This window comes from Xiphophorus hellerii, chromosome 20, assembly GCF_003331165.1.
Source record: "Xiphophorus hellerii strain 12219 chromosome 20, Xiphophorus_hellerii-4.1, whole genome shotgun sequence".
Lineage (NCBI taxonomy): Eukaryota > Metazoa > Chordata > Actinopteri > Cyprinodontiformes > Poeciliidae > Xiphophorus > Xiphophorus hellerii.
The window spans coordinates 25,554,931-25,578,619 of record NC_045691.1 but is presented as its reverse complement, the minus strand read 5'-3'; the positions used below and the strand labels follow the sequence as shown (position 1 = coordinate 25,578,619).

At 41.6% G+C, this 23,689-nt stretch overlaps 2 protein-coding genes across 10 annotated transcripts in view; both read left to right on the top strand.

Moving 5' to 3' along the window:
• arhgap46a (Rho GTPase activating protein 46a) overlaps positions 1–4,665 on the top strand; it is a 44,075-nt gene extending 39,410 nt beyond the window's left edge. For all 3 annotated transcript variants that reach the window (XM_032549038.1, XM_032549037.1, XM_032549039.1), the window contains 4 exons: positions 929–1,128; positions 2,606–2,697; positions 2,783–2,952; positions 3,377–4,665. In XM_032549038.1, coding sequence (XP_032404929.1) covers positions 929–1,128; positions 2,606–2,697; positions 2,783–2,952; positions 3,377–3,571 — 657 coding nt within the window. In that variant the 3' untranslated portion in view covers positions 3,572–4,665. The remainder of the gene's footprint in view (positions 1–928; positions 1,129–2,605; positions 2,698–2,782; positions 2,953–3,376) is intronic.
• Positions 4,666–6,618: 1,953 nt separating this feature from the next.
• On the top strand, positions 6,619–21,898 carry phf20a (PHD finger protein 20, a). 7 transcript variants are annotated; one of them, XM_032549239.1, is made up of 17 exons: positions 6,619–6,772; positions 9,618–9,724; positions 10,097–10,265; positions 10,469–10,553; positions 11,535–11,611; positions 11,697–12,285; positions 12,380–12,430; positions 12,520–12,792; positions 13,743–13,931; positions 14,632–14,715; positions 15,990–16,139; positions 17,360–17,541; positions 17,631–17,796; positions 18,411–18,606; positions 18,680–19,130; positions 20,451–20,619; positions 20,730–21,898. In XM_032549239.1, the coding sequence occupies exons 2-17, from the start codon at positions 9,642–9,644 to the stop codon at positions 20,870–20,872; spliced, it is 3,057 nt and encodes a 1,018-aa protein (XP_032405130.1). In that variant the 5' UTR covers positions 6,619–6,772; positions 9,618–9,641; the 3' UTR covers positions 20,873–21,898. The 7 variants fall into 7 exon arrangements, with proteins under 7 accessions (XP_032405130.1, XP_032405131.1, XP_032405128.1 ...); XM_032549240.1 differs by having other exon boundaries at positions 13,737–13,931; positions 18,686–19,130; XM_032549237.1 differs by having other exon boundaries at positions 13,737–13,931.
• The last annotated feature ends 1,791 nt before the right edge of the window (positions 21,899–23,689 follow it).

Genomic DNA, 23,689 nt, shown 5'->3' with positions numbered 1-23,689 from the left:
TCCCCTCATCCATCTGACCATCTGTTCACCATCTGAGGATGGATAAAATTCATGCTGTTTTATCCATCCTATGATTTATGCAGGTTCTATTTTTAATGTCTGCCTACTGTAAATATGTCACAATAACACACTTTGGCGGGACGATAAATTGTTCCAGAAGGTATTGTGATAAACGATAATATTGTTGTTTTGAGACCATTTTCAAATGGCATAAGGCAAGTACGCCTTCTGAAAGTTCAATAAACTGTAGTTTCCAAAGAATATTTAACACTGGATTTGGGAGACATTTTAAATATCCAAAAATAAACAAACAAAACAACCGAAACAAAAAATAAAATGCATTATGAGGTCTCAGCAAAACAAAATTGCCCTTTAAAACAGATGGGGAAAATAGGAAAAAGTGCCTCTCAGAACTTTTACAAAAAATAAAAGTGCAAGTAAAAGTGGCTGTCAAAAATTTCAAACCGGTGGCTCTTCACTAATATTAAAAAAATATTTAAAAAATGTAGCAAACAAGCATGAAATTTGTCACGCTCATTTAAATTTATAATGATATTAAAAAAATTGCTTATTGCGACAGCCTTTGTCACAGAGTTGGAGTTTGATACTTTCAGCATGCGTCTGAAAGTCCTGAGAACTCTGCAAGTTTGAGTCGACTAAAGTGTAATTTTGAAGCGAAAGCTGTGCAGGAACACGATGCAGGACATTCACATCAGCTTGAAAGGTACGAACCTCCTCTGAATCATCCGTCTCTGAAGGAGACGTAATTACAGGTGTGCCGAAACAGTCACAGGCAGAGACGTAAACACAAGGCCCAGTCACAGCAGCGCACCTGCAGGCCTGGCCGTGATTTGCCCTCCCCATCCCCCATGTCTCCTTGACACACTTGGATTGTAAATCTACCTCTTGCTTCCCCGTTACCCTGCAGGGTCTGCGCAAGCCCACCTTGGAGGAGATCGACCACAGCAGACGGGCCATCATCACCCCGTCTCTGTTCGGCAGCTCTCTGGAGGAAGTGATGGAGCGGCAGAGCGAGCTCTTCCCAGACAGGAAGCTGCCCTGGGTGCAGGTCCAGCTGTCCCAGTACGTCCTGGCTCTGGGCGGGGCGCAGACGGAGGGCATCTTCAGGTGAGGCAGACCCCGAGTCGGCCGACGACGTGCCTCGACACGAGCGACGCTGTGGCGGTCTGGCTAATTAAAAGGGGTTTTCATAAGAACATGGATGGCTTTTATTGCATCTGTAGTGTGTGTAAACAAGTGTGTGTGTGTGTGGTCTTGTGATTCCTTTTGTTTCTAAGCAAACTTTGCTGCTCATAGCCGCTCTGTGTAACGCGACACCGGGTGATGTGTGTGTTTACATTGCTGTCCGAGCGGCAGAGCACGTGGGGTCCTCTCAGCGATGTGCGTGTGGAGAGTTTTCAGTCGGATTAAATTCTGTATGATTTCCACATGTTTACAAATCAGATCCCTTTACGAAACAAACTTCATGCCGTGGAAAGTCTCTGGAAGGCATGTTTGGTTATGATGACTTCATTGTGTTTTGATTTTCGTCTCCAGTAAAAGTACGGCTGCTGGGATCAAGAGGTTGTGTTTAAAAAGCTGCATTTTAATTCAAGTTAATTGAATTGTGTGTGTTTATGTTACACCAATTCACAACAAATGCAATCCAAAATCGCTCTGAGGAACATGTGGAATAGAGACCGAGGTCCCTCTAGTGGCCAAAGAGTGCAACTGTAGGATTTTTCCGTCTTTGTCACTCCGAAAAATGTCTGATTATCAATCAGGATCAGGCGATATGGAGTTAAAGTTTGATCACAATATTTTCAGGTACTATTGTGATAACGATAAGTGAGAAAAACTGTGTATGTTTATTAAACATCATTAATTGTAATTTATTATGAAAATGATCAATCAAATTTAATATCAGAAGCTTATCACAATATATAATATATACTGCAATAAATGGCCACTTATTATCAGATTTTCTTATCTACAGACAATGTGTATCTACACACAATTCCTTCATAGTGATGTAAAATACATGTTGCCAGTAATTATAAACTTTTGATTGCTTTCTTTTTTCTGTTATGGCGGTGACACGTTGAGGGACCATTTACATACACCAGCTCTTTTCTCTTACATGAAATAATTTGAAATATGCATTTTGGATTTGAATTATTTAATAAATGCTTATAATTTTTTGAACGTACCACACACACACACACACCCGGTATGTTTGGTCAAAGAATCTGGCAGTGGATAATATATATAGTACCTTTCGATTTCATTTCCCTAAACAGAGCAGAAGTCGCTTTAGTGCCAATCTACTCCAGTCAGTTCCTCCTACCTCAGCCAGAGCAGCTACACATGAAGTTAAAATTGGACTAAATGTCATTTAGTCCAATTTTTAATTGGACTAAATGACATTTAATCATTTAGTTAAAATGACTAATTGACTTATGGACTTTCAATTAGTCCATAAAAATGTCATTTAAGACATTTAAATGTATAAATTTAAACCTTCTTAAGGCCTAACATTGCGATTCTTGCTGACTTTTTAGGACCCAGCTGAAACCCTAATGTTTTTTTTTTCTTTGGTCTTTAGAGTGCCTGGAGACATTGATGAAGTCAACGCATTAAAGCTCCAAGTGGACCAGTGGAGGATTCCAGAGAATCTCTCTGACCCCAACGTTCCAGGTATGGGTTGGATTTATCATCCACAGACGTTTTCACATGCACACCGTCAGGCTTTATGGATTAATACGGTTTCCTTTTGATGTAGCCTCTCTGATGAAGCTGTGGTATCGGGAACTGGAGGAGCCGCTGATCCCAATGGACTTCTACAAGCAGTGCATCATCAACTGCGACGACCCGGTGGCGGCCATTGCCGTGGTGCAGTCTCTGCCAGAACTCAACAGACTGGTTCTGTGCTACTTCATCCACTTCCTTCAGGTAACAACCAGCATTTTCTCACATACTGCCTGGAACAGGGATGCACCGGTCCATTTTTTTTCCCCTCTTTCGATACCAATATAAATATGACGTTTAGCCTCTGCCGATTTGATACTGAAAAACTGTGCTGCTCTGACTTTAAACGTTTTTTTTAAACACAGACGTACGTGTACTGAATTACAAATTTATTTGACAACTGCACCAGTGCAGCACACTTAAATGCATCAATAGCTCCACAAGCTTGGTCAAACATGTAAAATCAACCCAACTTTAATTTGTTTTGTCAGTGCAACTAGGGGTAGAGCAGCCAATGTAAATAATAAACTGAAATTGACAAAAACAATAGGTTCTGAGTGCAGATTAAGGCTCATACATCCAGTGCGCCTTCGTCTTTCCTTCCTTCTCACACTTGCGTCATCTCCAGGTATTCGCCCAGCCGTCCAACGTCGCCGTAACCAAGATGGATGTCAACAACCTGGCCATGGTGATGGCCCCCAACTGTCTCCGGTGCCACTCGGACGACCCGCGCGTCATCTTTGAGAACACGCGCAAAGAGATGTCCTTCCTGCGGATGCTCATCGTCCACCTGGACACGGGGTTCATCGAGGGCGTGGTGTAGACACTGGAACGCCCAGAGCGCACATATCGGTCACACATTTACAAACCAGCGGAGAAAAAAAATAAAATAAAATCAACACTGTCTCTGTTTAGGTCACACTGGAAACTTGTTGAGGTGATGCTTTACAGCTCTTAGAATATGTGTGTGAATGCTTGTTTTTTTTTGTTTTGTTCCATTTCCAGAAAGACGCTTCAGTTCAGATTTCTATTTGTTTAAACGCAGCACGTGAAAACGCTTTATTTCTAACTATAGGGCTATTACTACTGTTACAGCTTGGTCGAGCAAGGTGGGGTTAAATCGAGATTCAAGATCGAAATCACTCATTTGTAAAAAAGAAAAATTAATTTAAGCAGTTGAAACTTTTTTTCCCCCCAGCTTTCAGGTTTTATTAATGTGTGTTTGTGTGGTTTATCAGTGTGAACAGAAGACACCTTTGGGTTTTTTTTTTTTATTGTGTAACCCGAAAGTCAAAAGAACTCTTGTAGTCATGTCTTATTGATAGGTTTGCCTCGACTGCTTTTAGTTGTACTGACGTCTGCTTTAGAGATCATTTTATTGAACAAGAAGTAAAGAGATTTTTTTTTTCCCCCAAAATGGAACCTCTCACAAAGCCCGTTTATGCAATAATAAGTATTTTATTTGTTGTCAGTTTTTCAGTTGGAATTGTTCTGGTTTTTTTTAGCTCAGGTCCTACTGGGGGGAAAAATGGGTGTTGGATGAATATCGCTGACTGAAATTCAGTTAATAACACCTGTAGAGAAAAATGAAGTGTCGGTGAACTCTTAAAAATGTAAACTGAGCGGTTTGTAAATAAATTCTGTGTGGAAATTTGTACTAGCCTTTCGGAAGTATATTCTAATTATCTGGGTTACGGGGTGGGATGGCTTGTGGAGATGGAAGAGGGTTCGGTTTCACTCTAAAGAGCAATAAAAAAGATGTGTAAGTGAGAGGCTGTGATTAACAGCTTGTTTTCCTGCTGTAACTGCTTGCTACTTTAACACAAACAGATTCAAACCACTTTCGGCATATGTGTGTTTGCAGACTGTCTTCTCTGTAATGACTGACTATAAATAAAAGTTTGTTCATTTGTTGATGAAGTGGATTGTGGTCATGCTAAGATAAATCATTGCAATGAGAGAGAAAATGTATATTTTTAAGTCAACTCTAATAAACTACAAAAAGTCCCGGCAGAGTGAATAAAAACAAATTAGCTGAAAATTGTCCAGAAATAAAGTTTTAATGTTTTGAACTACGACCGTGATGGCTACAGAACAATAGCTGATAAATTATTAGCTCGTATTGCTAATAGTAATTAGCACTAGTAGCACTGTTTTTTTTCTGACTTGCAACTGGGGCAGTTCAGAAAAACTTTCACATAAAAGTTTAAAAAACATAACTGGAATGTTTCCTTGAAGATGCAACACAAGATTTAGAAAGAAATTCCTCATCAACCACGATAACCAAAATCCAATATGGCGACTGCGTGTACAGCGCATCCAAACAGTATTCTTCTTTTTCCTCTCCCAAAACCTGACGCGACTATAAGTTCTTAAAACCATGACGGTTTTAAAAAGTTCGTGACAAAGTAAACATGTGTTTTTAAACATTTATAGTATTTTTATGTGACATTTAACTATTAACAGGTTCACAATAACCCAAAAGATGACCTCTGTTCAGATGTTTCTCTAACTTGAATGCTGTCCATCTGGAGGAACTTTTGAGACCAGACTGTTCTTCCACAAATCAGCTGAAGGATGCGGGAAGGTTTCTGGCAGAACTGCATGTCTCAAAATTGCTTGCGGTCTCAGAACGTGAAGTTGGATGTGACGTCATTCTGAAATCCTAGTTCCTGTTTCAGAGGCACAGTGAATGCACCACATGTTATCAATGAATTGCCTGCAGCAACCTTAACTTTTAGGCTTTAATTGTTCTACTTTAATATCTTTCCACATCAGCTCCATGAGTTATTCTCTACATGAGACCACTTCCTGCAGCATGGGAGCTGTTCTATTAGGAGGCCGTGCATTATTAATACATCCTGACAGAGTTTAATGGATTAAATGAGTAAGGATCCATTTTCTCTTCTAGTCAGCGGAAGGGGAAAAGAAAAGTTAAATAATTGCCATTTCCTTCCAGAATAACCAGCTTTGTTAATTTACTGCGCATAATTTCTGAATTCAACTATTCAACTGCCTAAGCCTGTATGATGCAAATTATCTGAACTCACTCGCTGCTTTATTTTGAACCAATATCGACTCTTTCTTCAGAGAAAATTGAAATTACAGAGCATTTTCAAAGATAAAGAACAATAAAATGATGCCTCTTGTTTTCTCCATAATTCTAGAGAGTTAACAAGATATATTTCAAAGTAGAAAAAGATTATTTTAAAAATGCTCAGAGATTGTGTGCTTCTGCTTCATGGCAGTACGCTGCTGTTACGTCCACAGGCCAGCAGGGGGAGAGGGGCCCGAGAGAAGGCTACTACTCTCAGAGGAAAATATTTAAACTAGTATTAGCATTTTTCAAACATATATTTCAAAATGTAAGTTTCTTTAGGATTTAAGTCGTAGCATAAAAAATGTAACACGGTTTACAGTTAACAGTCATTTACTGTTGCTAATTTAAAATAATTTCTGATGGTTTTGAGGTAAATTTCATTGTGATACCAAATGTAACTGCATACATTACATGATAATCAGTAAATAATTAACTATTTCTACTGACCTCCTACTTTAACCGAGTCTTTTCTCAAATGCTGAACTCCGCGTACAAATTCCAGACAAAGTCTGTAAGTTAAAGAACCATGATCCCACAATTTATTTACCACTTTTATTTGAATGAATTATTTGATTTGGCCCCAGCTCTACTTCTGCTTCGGGGTCCTACAATATTTGGCCCACACTGCATATGGAGATGGCATTTTTGACTTCAGAGTTTCCTTGTTTGTGAATATTAAGCTTGTTTATTTCCCAAATGAAGGAACAACCATGTTTATCTAAACAATTAAATTACCAAGAGTTCAGTTGGCGGTTCACGCATGCGCACCGTGCTTTTACACTACCCGCGCCGGTGGTAAATGCAAGCGAGAGAAATTCAACTGCGTGGTTTGGAGCAGACAGGCGGAGGCGGCTGTATCTGCGCAGTCAAGGGATTTCAGGCTACATTTTTCGCCCAACCTGACACATAGTGACTGGAGAACAGGTAAGAGGCTTAAATCCTCTGAGTATGGCGCATCTCCGAGTTTATACCGCCGTAAGCGAGGCCCTGTTTGCGGCTGCATCACACACTTGGTATGATGCCGCATGTCGGCTTGGAGAGTTCAAAACAAACGTGACGAAGTAAATAATTGAATGTCCTCTAAGTACATTTGTTTGCTCCGTATTTATGAGTTCACCCGTCTACACTTCGGCGTACGCTCCTTGTTACTGCCTGGGTAGCCGTAGACGTGAGTGCGGTGTCCCAGTTGGAGAAGTTTACTGTTTTGCATTTCCACGCCGCTCGTTCGCGGTTGGAAAAGTACGAGGAGGTAGGCCTTAGCGCGAGGCCACGGAGAGCCCACCCTGTGACTGACAACCGCGCGTCCAATCGCCAGCGAGCTACAGCGAGCGCCCGCCCACGCCGCAGCGGCTCGACCAATCACGTTTATCTAAACCACTGACGTACAGCTGGTTTGTCTCTAGCTGCGCCCTGTGGTTATAAAACGCCGGACAATAAAGCGCCAGCAGCGGTGGAAGTGGCCAACATTAGCTTACCTGGAAACTTAGCACGTGTTCGCGCTGTATCCGTTTAAATAAAAGCTGAAACCTATCCACGTATATAGTTCTTTCGTATAAATACGACTGTTTTCGCACGAAGTACCTTTTCCCACTGCTTAAATCTGAACTAATATGTAAATTGATGTTTACACAACATATACGCTAAGCTCTCACCTTTAAAACCTCCAATAATCGGAGCCTCTGACCCAGGTTTGGCATCTTAAACCCGGTTTCCTCCCTCCCTGCCCGTCTTGTCATCTTTGGCTCAGTACAGGCCATAAAAACAAACGGGTTAATTTTTAAATATCGCTTTCCTCTGGCCAGATCACTATCCATGCTTTTTTTTTTTTTTTTTTTTGACGTCGTGCTCAACATTTTAGCTGCCACACGAGGATGATCGCGGTAGTCTTTGTCTCCTATTGTGTCTGTTCGGCGAAATCGGCTGAGCAGAAAACACGTGGGCCGGGAAGTGTGGAGACATCCGGTTTGTAGGCTGCAGTGTGTTGCATTGATGAAAGCCTGCTAACACCTCCACCATGGCGAACCTCATCAGGCGGCTGAACGCGGGAGAGAAGTAAGACGCCGCCGGCATGTTTTTAAAAATAATGTTTACCGTTGCTTGTTGGTTAAAGGGCGCCGGTATGTCAGCGTGTCCGCCGTGCTTTTTTATGCACAACAAAAGGAGCTCTGTTAGCGGAGGAGGGATGATGCGGTTGCCTTTTTTTTTTCCCCTCCTCCCTTTAACGACTGAATGAATCTCCTTTCATTTAGGCCTTTCTTTAAACCGAAGCCGACAGTATTAGGAACGTGTACATGTGAAACAACCAGAGTGGGATTTAACGCAGCGTGTAGTGAAGTCGATGCGGGAATCAGCTTGGCGCATGATTGCTTCCTGGTGGCTTTTCATGGAGCGGGCGGTAAAAATGCTCCGTCTTTGGTCGTTTTGTGTCTTCTCCAGAAATGCGGAGTGAATATTTCTCTGGCATAATAGTTTTTTTTATTTTTATTTATTTTTATGTCACATTCTCATTTGAATATCTGGTCGCTGAACATATCCACCATCATTTCAGGGGCATGGCTCACCTCACTAGTCCAGTTTTCATCACCCTGTTCATAGTAGAGCTGCTAGATCAGGGATTTCCAGTCTGAAGCCAATCTCCACTTCTTATTGAGGTCTGACCTGCTATTCTGATTTGTACCAATTCTCTTTTTAGAAGGAATGTAACGCATAAAAAAAAAATTCCTCCTGCGGGTTATTTGATAGATGTAATGCAATTTAATCTGACAGCAATGGAAGAAATTGCAAGAGTATCTTCAGCTGCGTATCAAACGTGTGTCTGTAACCTTGATCGGATTTATTTACTGGTCAGTGTGTGTAGCTCTAAGTCCTGTTCTATTCATGCTGATGCACGTCCAATAATCTCCAGCAATTTATTGTTTTGACTATATATATATAAATAATATAGATTAAGCACCTGCTAAATATTATTTTCTTTGTGTGCCTATTGAGCTCTAGCAGAACAAAACACTAATCATTTAATTAGCAATTAGCTGGTTAGCTAACTGCTTGTTTCAGTTGTATTTTTGTGTGGTTTTTTTTGTTTTGTCAGCCGAATCTGAATTCTAATCAGAGTCGGTGTAGTGGCCTGCTTTCAGCCAGCTGACTGATGGTGTGCAGCAGCATACGGCTTTAATTTGTGCCTCACACAGCTGGGATTTATCAAGCATCCTATTAAAATACTATAAAGAAAAGCTTTTAAAATCTTCACTTCAAACCCCGCTACACCTGGACGTCTGATTCCTCTGAGCAGCGTGTCTTAGTTACGCTGCTCGGTGTTGTGTTTCAATGCAGAAAATGGTGAAAGTTTTCATTACTAATAAGAGAAAAAAAAAAAAATCAGATTTAGCATTTGATCTGAAAATCTCAGGTGAGAGTTGATTAAGAGCAACGTTATATTTTGATCTGCGGCTGAGACGGTGCGTCTCTCTAGTTAATGCGTGCGTAACGTATGAGTTGTGTGTGTTTTTGCAGAGGGCATCTGCTCTCCGGTGTTTTCCAGCAGCGTTGTTCTGCTGTTAAGTTGCTGTCTCACTTCCCCTCCTCGGCGTCAAACCTGCCACTCAGGTTCACAGAGCCGAGTTTTTTCCACAGTCTGTAGACCGGCTGTGGAGCCGAGCGCCTGTAGAGACCTTGACGGCTCTGTGTTGTATCTCTTTAGCATACCCAAGGTTATAGGAGTGTAGCTTTGCGTTGGTATGTTGTTGGTTAATGTGTGTGTGTGTTTGTGCAGGAAGGGAGCCTTGATGTGGGCAGTATGAGTAAGACGCCCCCTAACAGAAGAGGGATAACATTTGAGGTGGGAGCTCAGCTCGAGGCCAGAGACAGCCTCAAAAACTGGTGAGTCATGGCCTCGCTCATTCCTCCCCTCATTCTTTCACTTCCCTTATTTTCTCACATTCAGCCTCTTGTAGCATATTTTCCTTTTTTTATTTGATTTGACTGGCTATGGTTGGGGAAAAACATTTTAGACTTTTTATTTCTTAATTTTTCCTGTGCCAGTAAACTGTTCGCTCCCCCCCCCATCAGATTCACCTCTCACTGAAATCATTACAAGGGAAATACATTTCTTTCCCTCTAAGATCACATTATTTTTCATTTTGATGGCTGTAGGAAATATTAAATGCAACACAAATTTTGATTTGAGCCCCAACATGATTTCCTAATCATACATTATTAACTTTTTTCATTTTTTTCTTATTTTATTTTAAGGTATGCTGCCAACATAGAGAAGATTGACTACGAAGATGAGAAAGTACTGATTCATTACCGCCAGTGGAGCCACCGCTACGATGAATGGTTTGAGTGGACCAGTCCGTACCTGAGACCCGTGGAGAGAATTCAGCTGAGACGGCAGGGCCTGCACGACGACAACTCGCCTGTAAGACGGCGGTCCGCTCCCTCTCCGTTCCGGCCGGAGAGACGGGGAAAACGCACCACCTCCGTTTTGTTTACGCCTTCTAAATGCTAGCTTCTGCTTTAACTTCAGCGAAGCTATAGAAAGCAGTGCTGCTCTCTGTTGGCTTTTAGAAAACGCCGGCTCGCCAGCAGAAGTTGCTAAGATCACTGTGTTCTTTCCTCCAGGGCTTTCATGTAAATGACAAGGTTCTGGCCAGCTGGTCTGACTGCCGTTTCTACCCAGCCAAGGTCATTTCAGTCAATAAAGATGGTAAGTAGCCCCAGCTTCTCCAGATGCATAAACAGTGTTTGGGCCTCTTAAGTAATTCATATTTTCTCATGTTGCAATTAACTTGAATGGATTTTTGGGATATAATAAGCTAGAAAAAGTGTGACATCCATTTGTATTTAGCACAGTTTACTTTGGCACTCCAGATAAACTAATTCCCTTTAGAAGTCACTCTTCTTTTAGGCAAGAGTCCAGTTATGTCATTTAATCTGACTGTAAACACAACATCTCCCCTTTGAAACATGGTGGGACCATGTTTTCTTTTGACGGGTAAGAGAAGCTCCTGAGTTGATGAAGCTACAACCAGGCTGTCAGTCCAGCTAAATAAAACAGACTTAGAGCCACAGAAAAGACAGGGTTTTTTTTATTTTTGTTAAATATTTACTTTTTTAAAAATTCCTATGTTTAGGTTTTAATATAAAAGAAAAAATAAAGCGTTTTCAAAAAGATGATGGCTACAGTTTCTTGATATTTGCACAGTTGCCAGCCTCATAAAAAAATAGATCCAAATAAAAAGTGACAGGTACTTTTAGTGTCATTCTGCTGTGGAAATTAAATGGAATTATTCCATGAAAAAAAAAAAAACAACAGAAAAATTGCTAAAATCTGGCATTTGTTGTATCTTATTTTAAAAAGTCAAGTTATTTCTTTTAGTTGCGTAATCCAAATCCATTTCAGCTGTAAATTCAGCAGAAATGTGATTCAGATAATTGCTGACTCTGGTGAATTGAAAGAAAATGCATGTTGCAAAATTATAGGAAATAATCTTTCCTTTAACATCGCAATTATGTGCTACTCTGTGTTCCTCTGTTTGATAAAATCACAATTAAATGCACAGAATGTTGCAGTCGTAACACGAGGAAGTAAAAAATCAAGAAGTTTTTGCGAGACACAATATGGACTTGCTTGTGTCCAGATTGTGTAAAATACAGTTTGCTTCAGTTTCTGTGTCTTCACCTTCAGCATCCTACACTGTGAAGTTCTACGACGGTGTCATCCAGACGGTGAAGGGGATGCATGTGAAGCCTTATATTAAAGAGGTAACATTCTCCGTCCATCTATCTAACGGCTTCTTCTGGCCGATTTCCTGAACTTGTTTTTTTGTTTTGTTTTTTGTTCTGATAGAGAGGTGGAGCTGGGGGCAGATCTCGGTCCTCAGACAAGAACTTGGTGCGAAGGGCCCCGAACCGCAGAGACAGGAGGCCGCAGGAGAACGGCTGTCCCAAAAACAAGCGCGCCCGGCGCAGCACTTCGGACCAGGACGAGGACAGCAACAGCGACGATGAAGAGCAGGAGGAGGGCGCGGTGAACGACAAAAACCCCAAACTGAACGGCGTCACCGAGGCCGAGCACGCCGCTACCAAACAGGAGACTGCAACCTCGGAGCAGAGCGACCCTGCCGACGCCGAGAAGGGAACGGGACTCATGAACGGCGTGAAGGTGGAAAAAGACGACGGGGAGACAGAGGGAGAGCGCCGCGCGAACGGAGACGTGAAGAAGGAAGAGGAGGAGTTGGAGCAGAGCCTAACAAAGCCATACACGGAGCCACCCAAGCCATACGCGGAGATGCAGAGCGAGTCGTCGGCGCCGACGGAGCAGGACTCTGTCACTATGACGACCGCCGAATCCAGCGGCGATGCGGAGCAGAAGCCAAACGTCCAATCAGAGAGTGTGCAACCTGCAGCGGACGCACCGCCTCCTCAGCTTGTGAAACGTAAGCGTTTGGCTCGACAGCAGCAATAAAATGACTATAATAAAAAATAGATGATTCGGTTTATTCAAAAGCTGAAGTTTTGTTATATTTTCAGCGGTACGGAAGCAGGGCTTCCACAATCCCAACAGATTCAGCCGAGAGCCATGTAAGTCTCCTCACATATGTTGTTTTTATCTGCTTTAAAAAAAAAAAAAAAAAAAAAAAACCCATTTTGTTCTCATTTTATTTATTTAGTGTACCGAGTCATCAAAAACCAGCCTCCTCCCGTTCTGTCCATCAACCTCGACCACAATCCCTTCAAGTGTGGCGCTCCAGGCTGCACAAAGTCATTCCGTAAAGCGAAGCTGCTGCATTATCACATGAAATATTACCACGGTGAAGAGCCGCCTGCGGAGGGACCGCAGAGCCCCACCAGGAGCGTCCAGACCAGGGCTTCTGACAAGCAGCCTGCTGCTGCTCCTGGTCTGGAAAGCTCCAAGCGACGCCGCACCATTTCTGCCTCTATGCGTGAGTTCCTGCCCAGTTTCACTCAGGTGTGGGGATGCCAACAGTTAATCAAAGATTAATGGTTTATTAGGTTAACATTAGTTCATATTGACTAACTTATAAAGTCCGTTTAGACCTTCTTTTAGTGGTGTAGTTTGGCCGCCATCCAGCAGAGGGCGCCGCTGGTTATCCGTAAGCGGAGCCAGCTGATGCAGAAATGAAAGATGGCGGGGAATACCAGAAAAGGAAAGAGAAACGGTCCAAATAGAGTTCGGTGTGGGATGGAAAATGCACTAAAACCGATTCTGTTTTGAGTTATAAACACGCCACAAGCTCCTTAAGTTATCACCTTAATAGCGCGTCAACTTTTCAGTTAAAATAAGACGAGGACGTGATGGAGAATAAAGCGGAAGAATTGTAATGTGAGAGGGAGGGGGACGTGATGCTTATAAGCACAAACCTCTCTCTGTTCATGGGGAATTAAGTGTTTCACATGTCTTATTCTTTTTTATCTTTCTATTCAGCAACCTAACAGGTTTATGTTTGTTCTATTTTGTAAATCTAACAAAAATATGAAAAAGTTTTAATGTGAGAAAAACAATTTTCAGTATGTTGGTGTGCGACACTGCTGACACAATGTTAATGTAATTTTCTTAATATTTGTAATATTACTGTAAATATTTTTGAAACATTTTGCCCTCTTAATTACAAAACTTAGGTTTTTAGGAAAATGGCCACTTATAAATTAATCATTAGTGTATCAATAAGATCAATCAAATTTAGATTAACTCATTAATCAATAACTTGCATCCTTACTCGGGCTCCTGGAAATTATGAATTATAAAAACAATGTTTGCATGAACAGTCATAATACATCCATGACCTACAACAATAAGACTCACTTTTTCTGAATCGTGACATCCTTTAATTGCTCAGTACATGAACTAATTCTAGTTCTTTTTAAGACTCAGTTGGAGCTGCTGCAGCTCCACGTGGTGACATCAAGGCTGCAGGCAGGCGCACATCGGCCCCTCCTGCAGTCAGCACCCACAGCCACCAGCAGAGGGCGCTGCTGAGGGAGAAGAGTAAGGAGAACCAGCTGGACAGGAACCTCTGCCAGCTGCAGGACAAGGACACTGACAAGATGTGCTTTGACATTGGTGAGTGTGATGCAGTGTTTTATTTAGTGAAAAACTGATTCAATGTAGTCAGATATTCATCTTTATTCCCTGCTTTCCCTTATGTAAAGTGTGCTTTCTTTGCCTTAAATCATATATGATGTTACTTGTTATATCTTCCACTGTCGGGGTCGACATGTAGAAACTTCAAATGATTTTTGACACTTTTCTTGTTAAATCAAAGGCAGCCAGTGCCTCAAATGAAGGAAACAGAAAAAGTATTTCATCTGTTCTTGGCAATAAAAACAGAGTCCAGGGCAGTTTTCATTTCAAAACACATTCTGTATTTAGCCAAGTTAAAAGCAGATTTGGGTCCACCAAGGTGTACTTAGACCACTAGATGTGGTCCTAGTTACCATGAAAACAGAAGAAAACCAGAAAGCTTGAAAAATAGGATCTTTGTGTTGCATTAACATTTTTAAGTAGATTTTGATTTAGAAGCCATAGTTTTATTTAAGCAAAACACTAATGACAAAGATAATACACTTGGAGTTAAGTTAAGAGAATTGTTAGAGATGCCAATAAGTGTTTTTTTTTTGTGTTTGTTTTGTTTTGTCACAGCTAAATTATGCTCCTCCTATTCAAGATGAAATTCTTTTTCATCTTTTTTGCACCAGAAGTCCAATCTTTCTGAAAGTCTCCGTGTTCACATGGCCTTTAATGTTTATTTCATGATCCTTAGGGAAACCCAAAGAGAAACCCAAACAGAAGGACTTCCTCCGCATTAAGCTAAAGAAGAAGAAGAAGAAAAAGAAGGCCAAGTCTGGTAAGAAGCAGGTCCCCAGAACTGGGCGAGGTCAATCATCTGCTGCTCTGCATGTGCGCTTGCTGCGGCGGCTAGCCTGCTAAAAGCACAAAGCGATCCATTCACTCCTCTTGGTGTGGTGACTGAGCTTGTGTGTGGGAGAAGTGGAACATTTCTGGCTGCTTTGTCTCTCCAACATGACCGCCAGGATGTGTCAGATAATTTCTTTTGATGGTTCAGGGGCTTTTTTTGTGATTTAATTGGCTGGACTCATACATTCATCTCTATGTTCCATACCTATACTGTGTTTGAGATGTATGTACACGCTGCCTTCCTCTAACTGTGACTGGGCGATAGGGCTTAAAAATAAAATCCCAATTTTTAAAAATTATTTTATATTTGTTTGTTCGGGTTTTTTGCAGAAACAAAATCTGTTCTTTCCAATTTTTGAAATTTTTTTTTCTTGCCGTTGTCTTTGCTAATTTTACTTATTTTTTTTTTTTTTTTTTACAAATGACAGAAAACATTTTCAAAACTGATATTTCAGTCATCCCTTCTGTGAGTCGTACAATGACGTATTGGGGCCAGACTACAAGAATTATTTGTTTAATTTCGAGAATGTAGTCATCATATTGGGAGAATAAAGATGCAGTGATGCAGGAACAAACATCTTCCACAAAGGTTGTTTTAATAAAACAAAGCTGGGATAATTTGTTCTATCTTTTCATTTTTCCAATGCTACGACTTTATTCAGGAAATGGGACATTATTCTCGTATTATTTTGGATTTATTTTCGTCTAACTGTATTCTTGTAATATTATAACTTCATTCTTGTAATGAAAGAAACTGTAACCTGGCCCTTATATTTTATCACACAGTTGACTTGAATTAAAGTCCAGATAAGTAGAAGCTGTAAAATACGCTTGTTAATCAAGATGGCCGCCTTGGGCACGCTGACATTACCCTCAACTATGGAAACCCAACAAGTTGGTTGGTTGAAAAAAAATGTACATTTTTACCCCCACCCTTTTTGTTTTTTCTATTTTTTTTTTTTACTCAAAATCTTCAAAAGCCAAATATTTAATTAATCGATCAAATGGATTTATCGCCCAGCCCTACCTCTAACCACCTATGTGAGAACTTGTTGTCCCTGGTTGTTGTTGAGTCCATAATTACCAACGATGTTGGCTTTGTTTTTGTTTTGTGCCACATTTTGTTGCCTCCTGATGGGCGTTTTGTTCCACAGCTGACGTTTTTGTTTCACATCTGCTCCCCACCCCTCCCTGTATTAACAGAAAACACTGGTAGTGAGGAGAATATTGACATCTCAGTATTGGGTCTTCACTCCAAATTGAATTTGCCACTCAAATTCCCCCTCTCACACAATCACGAGGCCTACCCCAGCAGGCCCGGACACAGCTACACAGAGCAGATACTTGTTGATGGTGGGTATATCTATAACTGTGTGTGTGTGTATGCTTCAGTTTGAATAAGTGTGTTTGACAGCTGCTCCCTCCTCCCGTCTTTTATTCGCTTGGGATTCAATCAGCCATGCTGCCAGCTTTGCAAATAATACCTAATGTAATACAATATTGCACCAGAGACACATCAGATATTTGGGGCAATTTTGTTTTTACCTCTAGTAGCAATAGAAGCATAAAAAAAAAAAAAAATTCAAATTAAAGTCCAGTTTTTTTGAGAAATTAATGTCATTCAAAATATTTCTTTCTAGAATTCCTGCTCTGGTAGGTCACACATTTCTTTAAATATATGAGAAGATGTGGGGTTAATGGTGTTGCTGTGAAACAGGGTTTTACCAGTCTTGGGTGGAGCCAAAATGATTTGGAAATGACATTTTAAGCATCATTTAGCATGTTATATTGGTGACGAGCATTACTAGCTATAATGTAGGTGACAGGAGATTTAAAACAAAATTAGAAAACTGGACTAAAGTGCTTCACCGTTAAGGGTATAAAACAAAAAGTTTAATTGGAAATGGTTCCACCTGGAACTGTTAGATCTGTTTATGTCTTATTATGCTAAACAAATGTAATATCAAACAGAGAATAAAAGTGAGAAAACATTGTAAAATTTGATGCGTCTTACATGTTTAGTAACATTGAGTTTGCAAAGGGCTCGTTTCCCAGAGGTTGTTTGGAAGGCCCTGAACTAATCCACTTATCCAAACTGTCGTCTCGCTTGGTTTGAATGAACATGAAATGTCCTGATTTGTAGTAGGATATAGTTTTTTTTTTAAATGGATTTTTACAACATTTCTGCTGGATGTTAATGAATTTTTAAACGGCACTCAAACCGATCAGAACTGAATTTGCTTCCTACTGTAACAACTTCCACTCTGAAGAGTGTTGTCAGGCCAGCCTAGTGGGGCCAGCGATCAGAAAAAGGTTGGATTTTCTGATTATTTCCAACCAGCAGGTTTCTCTGTGCATCGCTGACATAAATATCTAATATCAAACCGATGGTTGGTTGAGTCCTGAGCTTTTCTCTGCTGCAGCGTCTTGCTTCATGATTTAACCTGCAAATTCCCATTAAATCATCCAGTTACCGAGCAGCTTTTGGCTACTTTTACATTCTGCCGTGGCAGAATTGACGAGGAAAAACCCCTGTTGAAGTCCAGCGGTTGTGCTTCCCCCTGCCTCTGTAGACGAGGACAGCATCAGCGACTGGTCCACTGACAGCTGCGGCTGGAGCGATGACGACTTCGACGTGGACCTGGACGTCACCACGCCTCCCCTCAGCGTCGACTCCGGCGCTTTGGACTCCACCGACCAGGAGATCGTGCGCTGCATCTGCGAGGTGGAAGAGGAGAACGACTTCATGATTCAGGTTGTGCTGGTTTTTGCTTCGCTTCCCGACACGTTTCGGTCGTATTAAAGCGCGCGGCTTTCAGCTAACGCGTTTCTCCCATTCGTCAGTGCGAGGACTGTTTGTGCTGGCAGCACGGCACCTGCATGGGTCTGATGGAGGACAACGTCCCGGACAGATACACCTGCTACATCTGCAGAGATCCGCCAGGTGAGACCGGCGCGCAGTTACCTTCAGCCACAACTGGAAAGAAACGGATCTGCTTGCATCACACATGTAAATGCAACAGTTTATTTATAAAGTAACAGATGACAAATATACTTTAGAATAGTTTCTTCTGATTGGAAGAAGAGAATTCGTCCAAAAAGGACAAAAATCTTGATGCTTGATGCAATTTCTGATGTCAGCTATACCTGACATCAGAAATTAAAATCACCTGTGAATAAGCTTGTTCACCCGATAAGTCATTGTACATCATGGCAGCAATGGATGTAAACAGTGAAGTGAGCTATAATAATCAACATGTTGGAATGACAACTTTTTATGAAGTGTGCGTTGCTGCGAGAGCTCTGCTGGAGCCGGCTGCACATTGTCCAAACAAACCACGAAGAAGATTACTTCCTGTTGTCTTCTTCGACGTTTCCATCAGTAGTCACATCCGGTCACGTTGACTCCTGTGATGTGAAAAAAGCTGAATAACCACCTCATCCTAGCTCAAAAATGTTTTATGGAAAAAACGTTAGCTTCATCAAAACTGGAGTAATCGATTCAGTCTGCACAAGTTTATTGTAAACAGAAACGCAGCTACAGTTGAGGAAGTCTTTAAAATCAGATGCTACTCGGGACCGGCAGAACTCAGCAGTTTGTAAGAGATGTGTTCTCCATCTTAGGTCAGAGGCAGAGTCTGCGCTACTGGTACGACCGCGAGTGGCTGACCAACGGCCACATGTACGGCCTCTCCTTCCTGGAGGAGAACTACTCCCACCAGAACGCCAAAAAGATCACCACCACCCACCAGCTGCTGGGGGACGTGCACCACGTGGTGGAGATCCTCAACGGACTGCAGCTCAAGATGAGCGTCTTACAGTGAGTCCGAGGCGTCGGCTTTAAATGGCGCCGTCATTTATTTTCTAGAAGCTTCATTGTGGAATTGTTGCAGGAGCAGCACTCACCCCGACCTCAGGCTATGGCAGCAGCCGTGGAAGCACTTCGACCGGCCGCGGCTCGGCTCGGACTCGTGCCGCGGCAGCAACACGGCCCCGTCCCCGCTCACCCCCGACGAGGACATGAGCAGGGGGGAGATCCTGATGTCCAACGCGCTGGAGAAGCTGAGCCGGGCCGCCACGGCTGCAGCCTCCGCCGCCTCGTCGTCCTCCAGCTCCCCCTCGCCCTTCCCGTCTTTCCAGGACTCGTACATCACCAGCGAACACTGCTACCAGAAGCCGCGGACGTATTACCCGGCCGTGGAGCAGCGGCTGGTGGTGGAGACCAGGCAGGGCTCAGAGCTGGAGGACAGCATGAGGAGCACAGAGGAGCTGCTGGAGCGGGAGCAGCGCTTCGGGAGCCTGCTGGACATGGACAGGCCCAAGTCAACGGGCAACAGCAACAAGGTTCGGATTCATGGCACTAGTTTCTGAAGGGGTTTCCATGAGGGAAAACTCTTCCAAAAGTTACTTCCTGTAAAAAAAAAAAAAAATCAAAAAATCGATATGCCTGAAAAACGTATCACAACATAAGCCTTTCACATCGGTTTATTGATAATTATTGATTTTCTTTTTGTTTTAAATATCTGAAATACTCCCAAACTGCTGATGTGACCTTTCTTCTTTTATCCAGACATTTCACTTCACGCCATTTTTCTATTTTTAAGCAGTTATGAGGCACTGTAGCGAAACTTGAAACTGCTGCTCGTTACTCAATAGGTTGTTGCTAGGTAACCAAGGAATGAGTGAAGTACTTGATGCCACTAACCTAGCTTAGCCTAGCCGTGAGAGGTTGCGCCATTCCCCTGCCTCCGTACCCCAGCATGCTGTGCGGTTCTGAATCAGTTTGTTGAGCTTATTGAATATTCTATCAGATCCATTGTCTATTGATATTGATTACATGTCTATCACAATAAATTTTATTTATTAAAAATTTTATTAAAAATGACTATTTTAATCAGATTTTAATACACAGTTTCTCATAAATTTGGACTAAAACTATTCATGCCTCATTTTTATATAGCTGTTCAATTGTGATCTATAATTAACTGTCTTTTAAAAAGTTATGTGTCCTTTCAGGTTTATCACTGAAATTTCTACAATAACCAAAAGCATCTGAAAAAACTAATTCAAACTTCATCAATCTAAAATGTTTGAATCGGTTGTTGTAAATAGATGTTGGCGTCTTATATTATCGATAGCACAATTGGCATTATTAGCAGCAGTTCCATTTCAAAGCATCAAATTTTGTTATATTTTAGTTTACATTATCCCTCCTAACGTAAACTAGAAGGGAAAACCTAATAGGACATTATTAGTAGCAATACAAGATTGCTACTAATAATAATACATTTCAATTCACATAGAATGGTGAATTGAAACTGTCTTCTTTAGACATTTTCAATTTACTAGTGTTGTGCTGGAAAAGTTTTCTTGAAACTGCTTGAAAAGTTCTTGAATTTTACTGGGGAAAAAGTGTATGAACCCTGCATTAAATACGGCAAACTTTCAATAACTTCCACAATAGAGTGCTGTCGCTACAGTGACCTGGTAGCACCTAGTCATGTTGCATTCACTGATTTTTAGAAGATTGGATCTTTGAGTATCAGACCCATTTTACTTATAACTTAAAGAACTTTGTTACAAGCCATGTGAATTAACTTATTTTGCGCTATTTTGGAAATATTTACTGAAACTAAATATGCCTTGTATTTATTTTTATCATAGGCTTTAATGGGTGTGTCATGGTTGCATGCTGAGAGCAGAGAGGATGATGGGAGAGACCTCGCAGATAACGGCCAGTACCAACAGTGGCAAATTAACTTGCTGGATCACATCGACGCTGTCCAGGACGAGGTCTCGCATAGGATGGACTTCATAGAACGAGAGTTGGACGGTAAAGGGGGGAAAAAAAAGCAAAAACAAAAAACAGTTTGTGCTGCTTTTGAGCCGATCAAAGTGTCCATTAGCCTCTGACCTCTGACCTTCTTATTTCCTCCTCCTCAGTGCTAGAAAGCTGGCTCGACTACACCGGGGAGCTGGAGCCTCCGGAGCCTCTCGCACGCCTCCCTCAGCTCAAACACCGCATGAAGCGGCTGCTGACGCAGCTCGGCAAGGTGCAGCAGATCTCCCTGTACAGCTCCACATGAGGGCGCCAGAGGTCCGCTGCGGGTTAGAGCGCCTGGCGGCGACTCGCGTGTCTACGGCGGAGCGGCGGAAGAGGCTCTCTCTCTGGGGGGGAAACGGTCCGACCTCGCTCAGCTTCCTGCCGTCTGAGGTGGAATCGTAGAAATATCGTTATGACCACAAACGGAAAAGCAAGCATCCTTTGCATCAGGATTTAACATAAAGAGCAACCTCGTTAAAATAAGAGGGGGGGGGAAATCCAGACGGAAATCCTTAGGACCAGATTACACTTAACGTGGCTCTCATGCAACTCTAAACCTTGTGAATGCCTTTTGTCCGAACTGCCGCTGAAGGTTGCCCTCTCTCCCTCTCTCTCTCTCGGTGCACAGTGCTTTACACACAGCTTTAGATTCAGATTGCAGTTGTGTACTTGAACCAACGCACTCTTTGCAATAGTGTTTCGAACACATTTTCGCTTGTTTTTTTTGCATCTCAGACTTTGTTTTTCTCCGTCTGTCCTGCCATATTAAATTGAACAAGTGTTTTGTTTTTTTTAGACGGGTGGCGATTTGAAGACATTCACTGTAAAATGACGTTTCAAAGAGGTCTATAAAAATGATCAGTTTCCTATTATACACTGTGAAGTTAATTTCTGTCTCACATGAAAGGTAGGCTCTGTTTGTTTTTTTTGGCTTGTGTTTATTACTTCATCTTATTTTTACTTCTATATTTGTGTCGCTGTAGCATTTTGAAGTATGATTCACTGGGAACTTGTAATGTGGATTCCTCTTAACATAGCATTTTGTGTAAGTGTAATATATTGCCTAGAACATGTGTAAATTTATTTTTATCTCATTCTCTTTCCTCTGTTTTTTTTTCTTCATTGATTCTTTTTGTTTTTAAGCCATCATTCAAAATGTGTTCTGAATAAAAATACAGATATTGTATGGTAATGTACTGTAACTGTCTGTCTTAGAAGCAGGGAAAATGTCAACGGCAATGCAAACAGATCTGGAACGTAAATAAACTATCATTGTTATTAATCTCTACGCACATCTTCTGTGACGTTTTTAACAAACCTTTTGACAATTTTAAATGGGTTTGATTGCCTTTGTGTTTAGGTCGGAGGTCGCAGCTCGCACAGTTTCATTCACATCTATTTCTGCTCAACGCAGAATTAAAGATGTGAACCAAAATGGCTTCCATATTGCGATGGAAATCGTAAGTAGGATTAGGGAGGCCTAAGAAGAAGTGTTTCAATTTCCCTCCTTGTGCAAGAAATTTAAACTCAAGATCTGACCTGCAGCACAAAATCACCATTTATACAAGGAAACAAAAACTGGATTTTTTAAATGAGTTTTCTGAAGCTATCGGGGAGGAAATATTTTTCTGGTCAACGCTTATTTTGGTCACATTTACTCAGATTGAAATTTGAGACTTCTTGGGATTAAAAGGTTATTCTGGGATTCTGAAAAAGGGGGATGGAGGGGGATGTTTCATCTTGGTATAAGATAAAAACAATTTTCAGCTCATGTCTGGTAAAATCTTGTTTGCACATGCTTTATTTTGATTTACTCAAACACTAAAATCAAGTCAGTCATATCAATAAATTGGAATGTTGCTCACATATTCAATTTTCACTTAATGAAACTTATGTTACACTGTCATGATGTTTTCAAGCCTTTATTTCTAGTAATTGTTTTTCTGCACTTTCATTATAGCTAATGAAAACATCTGATTATTTTTACTGGAAATGAGAAAAAATTGTAATACGCTTTTAAAGGTTATTTCCAAAAGGAGCTTTTAATCTGACAAATGATCGTCATTGGAATCCATATTTTTATTTGAATATGACAGCATAGCCCATTTCTGCCACTTTACTGAAGAGTCAGGTTGACATTTCTTTTTTATAATTGAGATGCTGAGTATTTACTTGCACTTATTCCCGTTAATTTTTTAACAGAAACCAGGTTACGTGATTCCAAAAGTCAGTTTCTCTGAAAGTTGGAACTCTACATAAAGCCAGTAACACAATTTTTAAAACAATAACGCCCAGGTTGCTTTTGTAGTGGCTTTTAAATCATCTACATTACTGGGTCTAGTCTTTGTTGGTTAAACCCAATAAATTCTCAGAGTTTTATTTCAGGCGAGTTTGCTGGCCGATCAAACACGAGATCCGGCATTTGTATCTTTTGGCAGTGCAGGCAGGTGCTAGGTATCGAGGGTATCACACTTCTCAGCCTCCCTGGAAACGCTTACTCTAGGTCAGGGGTCTCAAACTCCAGTCCTCGAGGGCCGCTGCCCTGCAACCTTTAGATGTGTCTCTGCTGCACCACAGCTGAATAGAATAATTAGGTCATTAGCAAGGCTCTGGAGAACTGATCTACACAAGAAGGAGGTAATTAAGCCATTTTATTCCAGTATTTTGTACCTGTGGCACATCTAAAAACTGCAGGACAGTGGCCCTTGAAGACTGGAGTTTGACACCTGTGCTCTAGGTTGATTTACTGATCCATTGCTGCCTTCACTTACGGATCAGAACCAAAAAACAACAAAAAAAATCCCGGATAGAAGCGACCGAACTGAGCTCACTCTGTTGGGTTGCTGGACTCAACCTTAGCGATGGGCTGAGAAGGTACGACATCCAGGGGGAGTTCAGAGTAGAACTGCTGCTTCTCCGCATTGAAAGGAGTCGGTTGAGTTGGTTGGGACGTGTGATCAGGAAGCCCTCTGGTCGATTCCCCGTGGAGGTTTTCCAGACACGTCCCACTGGGAGGGGACCCAAGGGAAGACCCAGGAGTCACTTTGAGGGACTACGTATCCCAACAATGCCTTGGGAG

Coding starts and splice junctions, on each gene's coding strand:
- phf20a (XM_032549237.1), top strand. CDS start 9,642: ATGAGTAAGACGCCCCCTAACAGAAGAGGGATAACATTTGAGGTGGGA. Junction 12,431..12,519: donor CAGATTCAGCCGAGAGCCAT/GTAAGTCTCCTC, acceptor TTATTTATTTAG/TGTACCGAGTCATCAAAAAC. Junction 17,797..18,410: donor GATCTGCTTGCATCACACAT/GTAAATGCAACA, acceptor TCTCCATCTTAG/GTCAGAGGCAGAGTCTGCGC.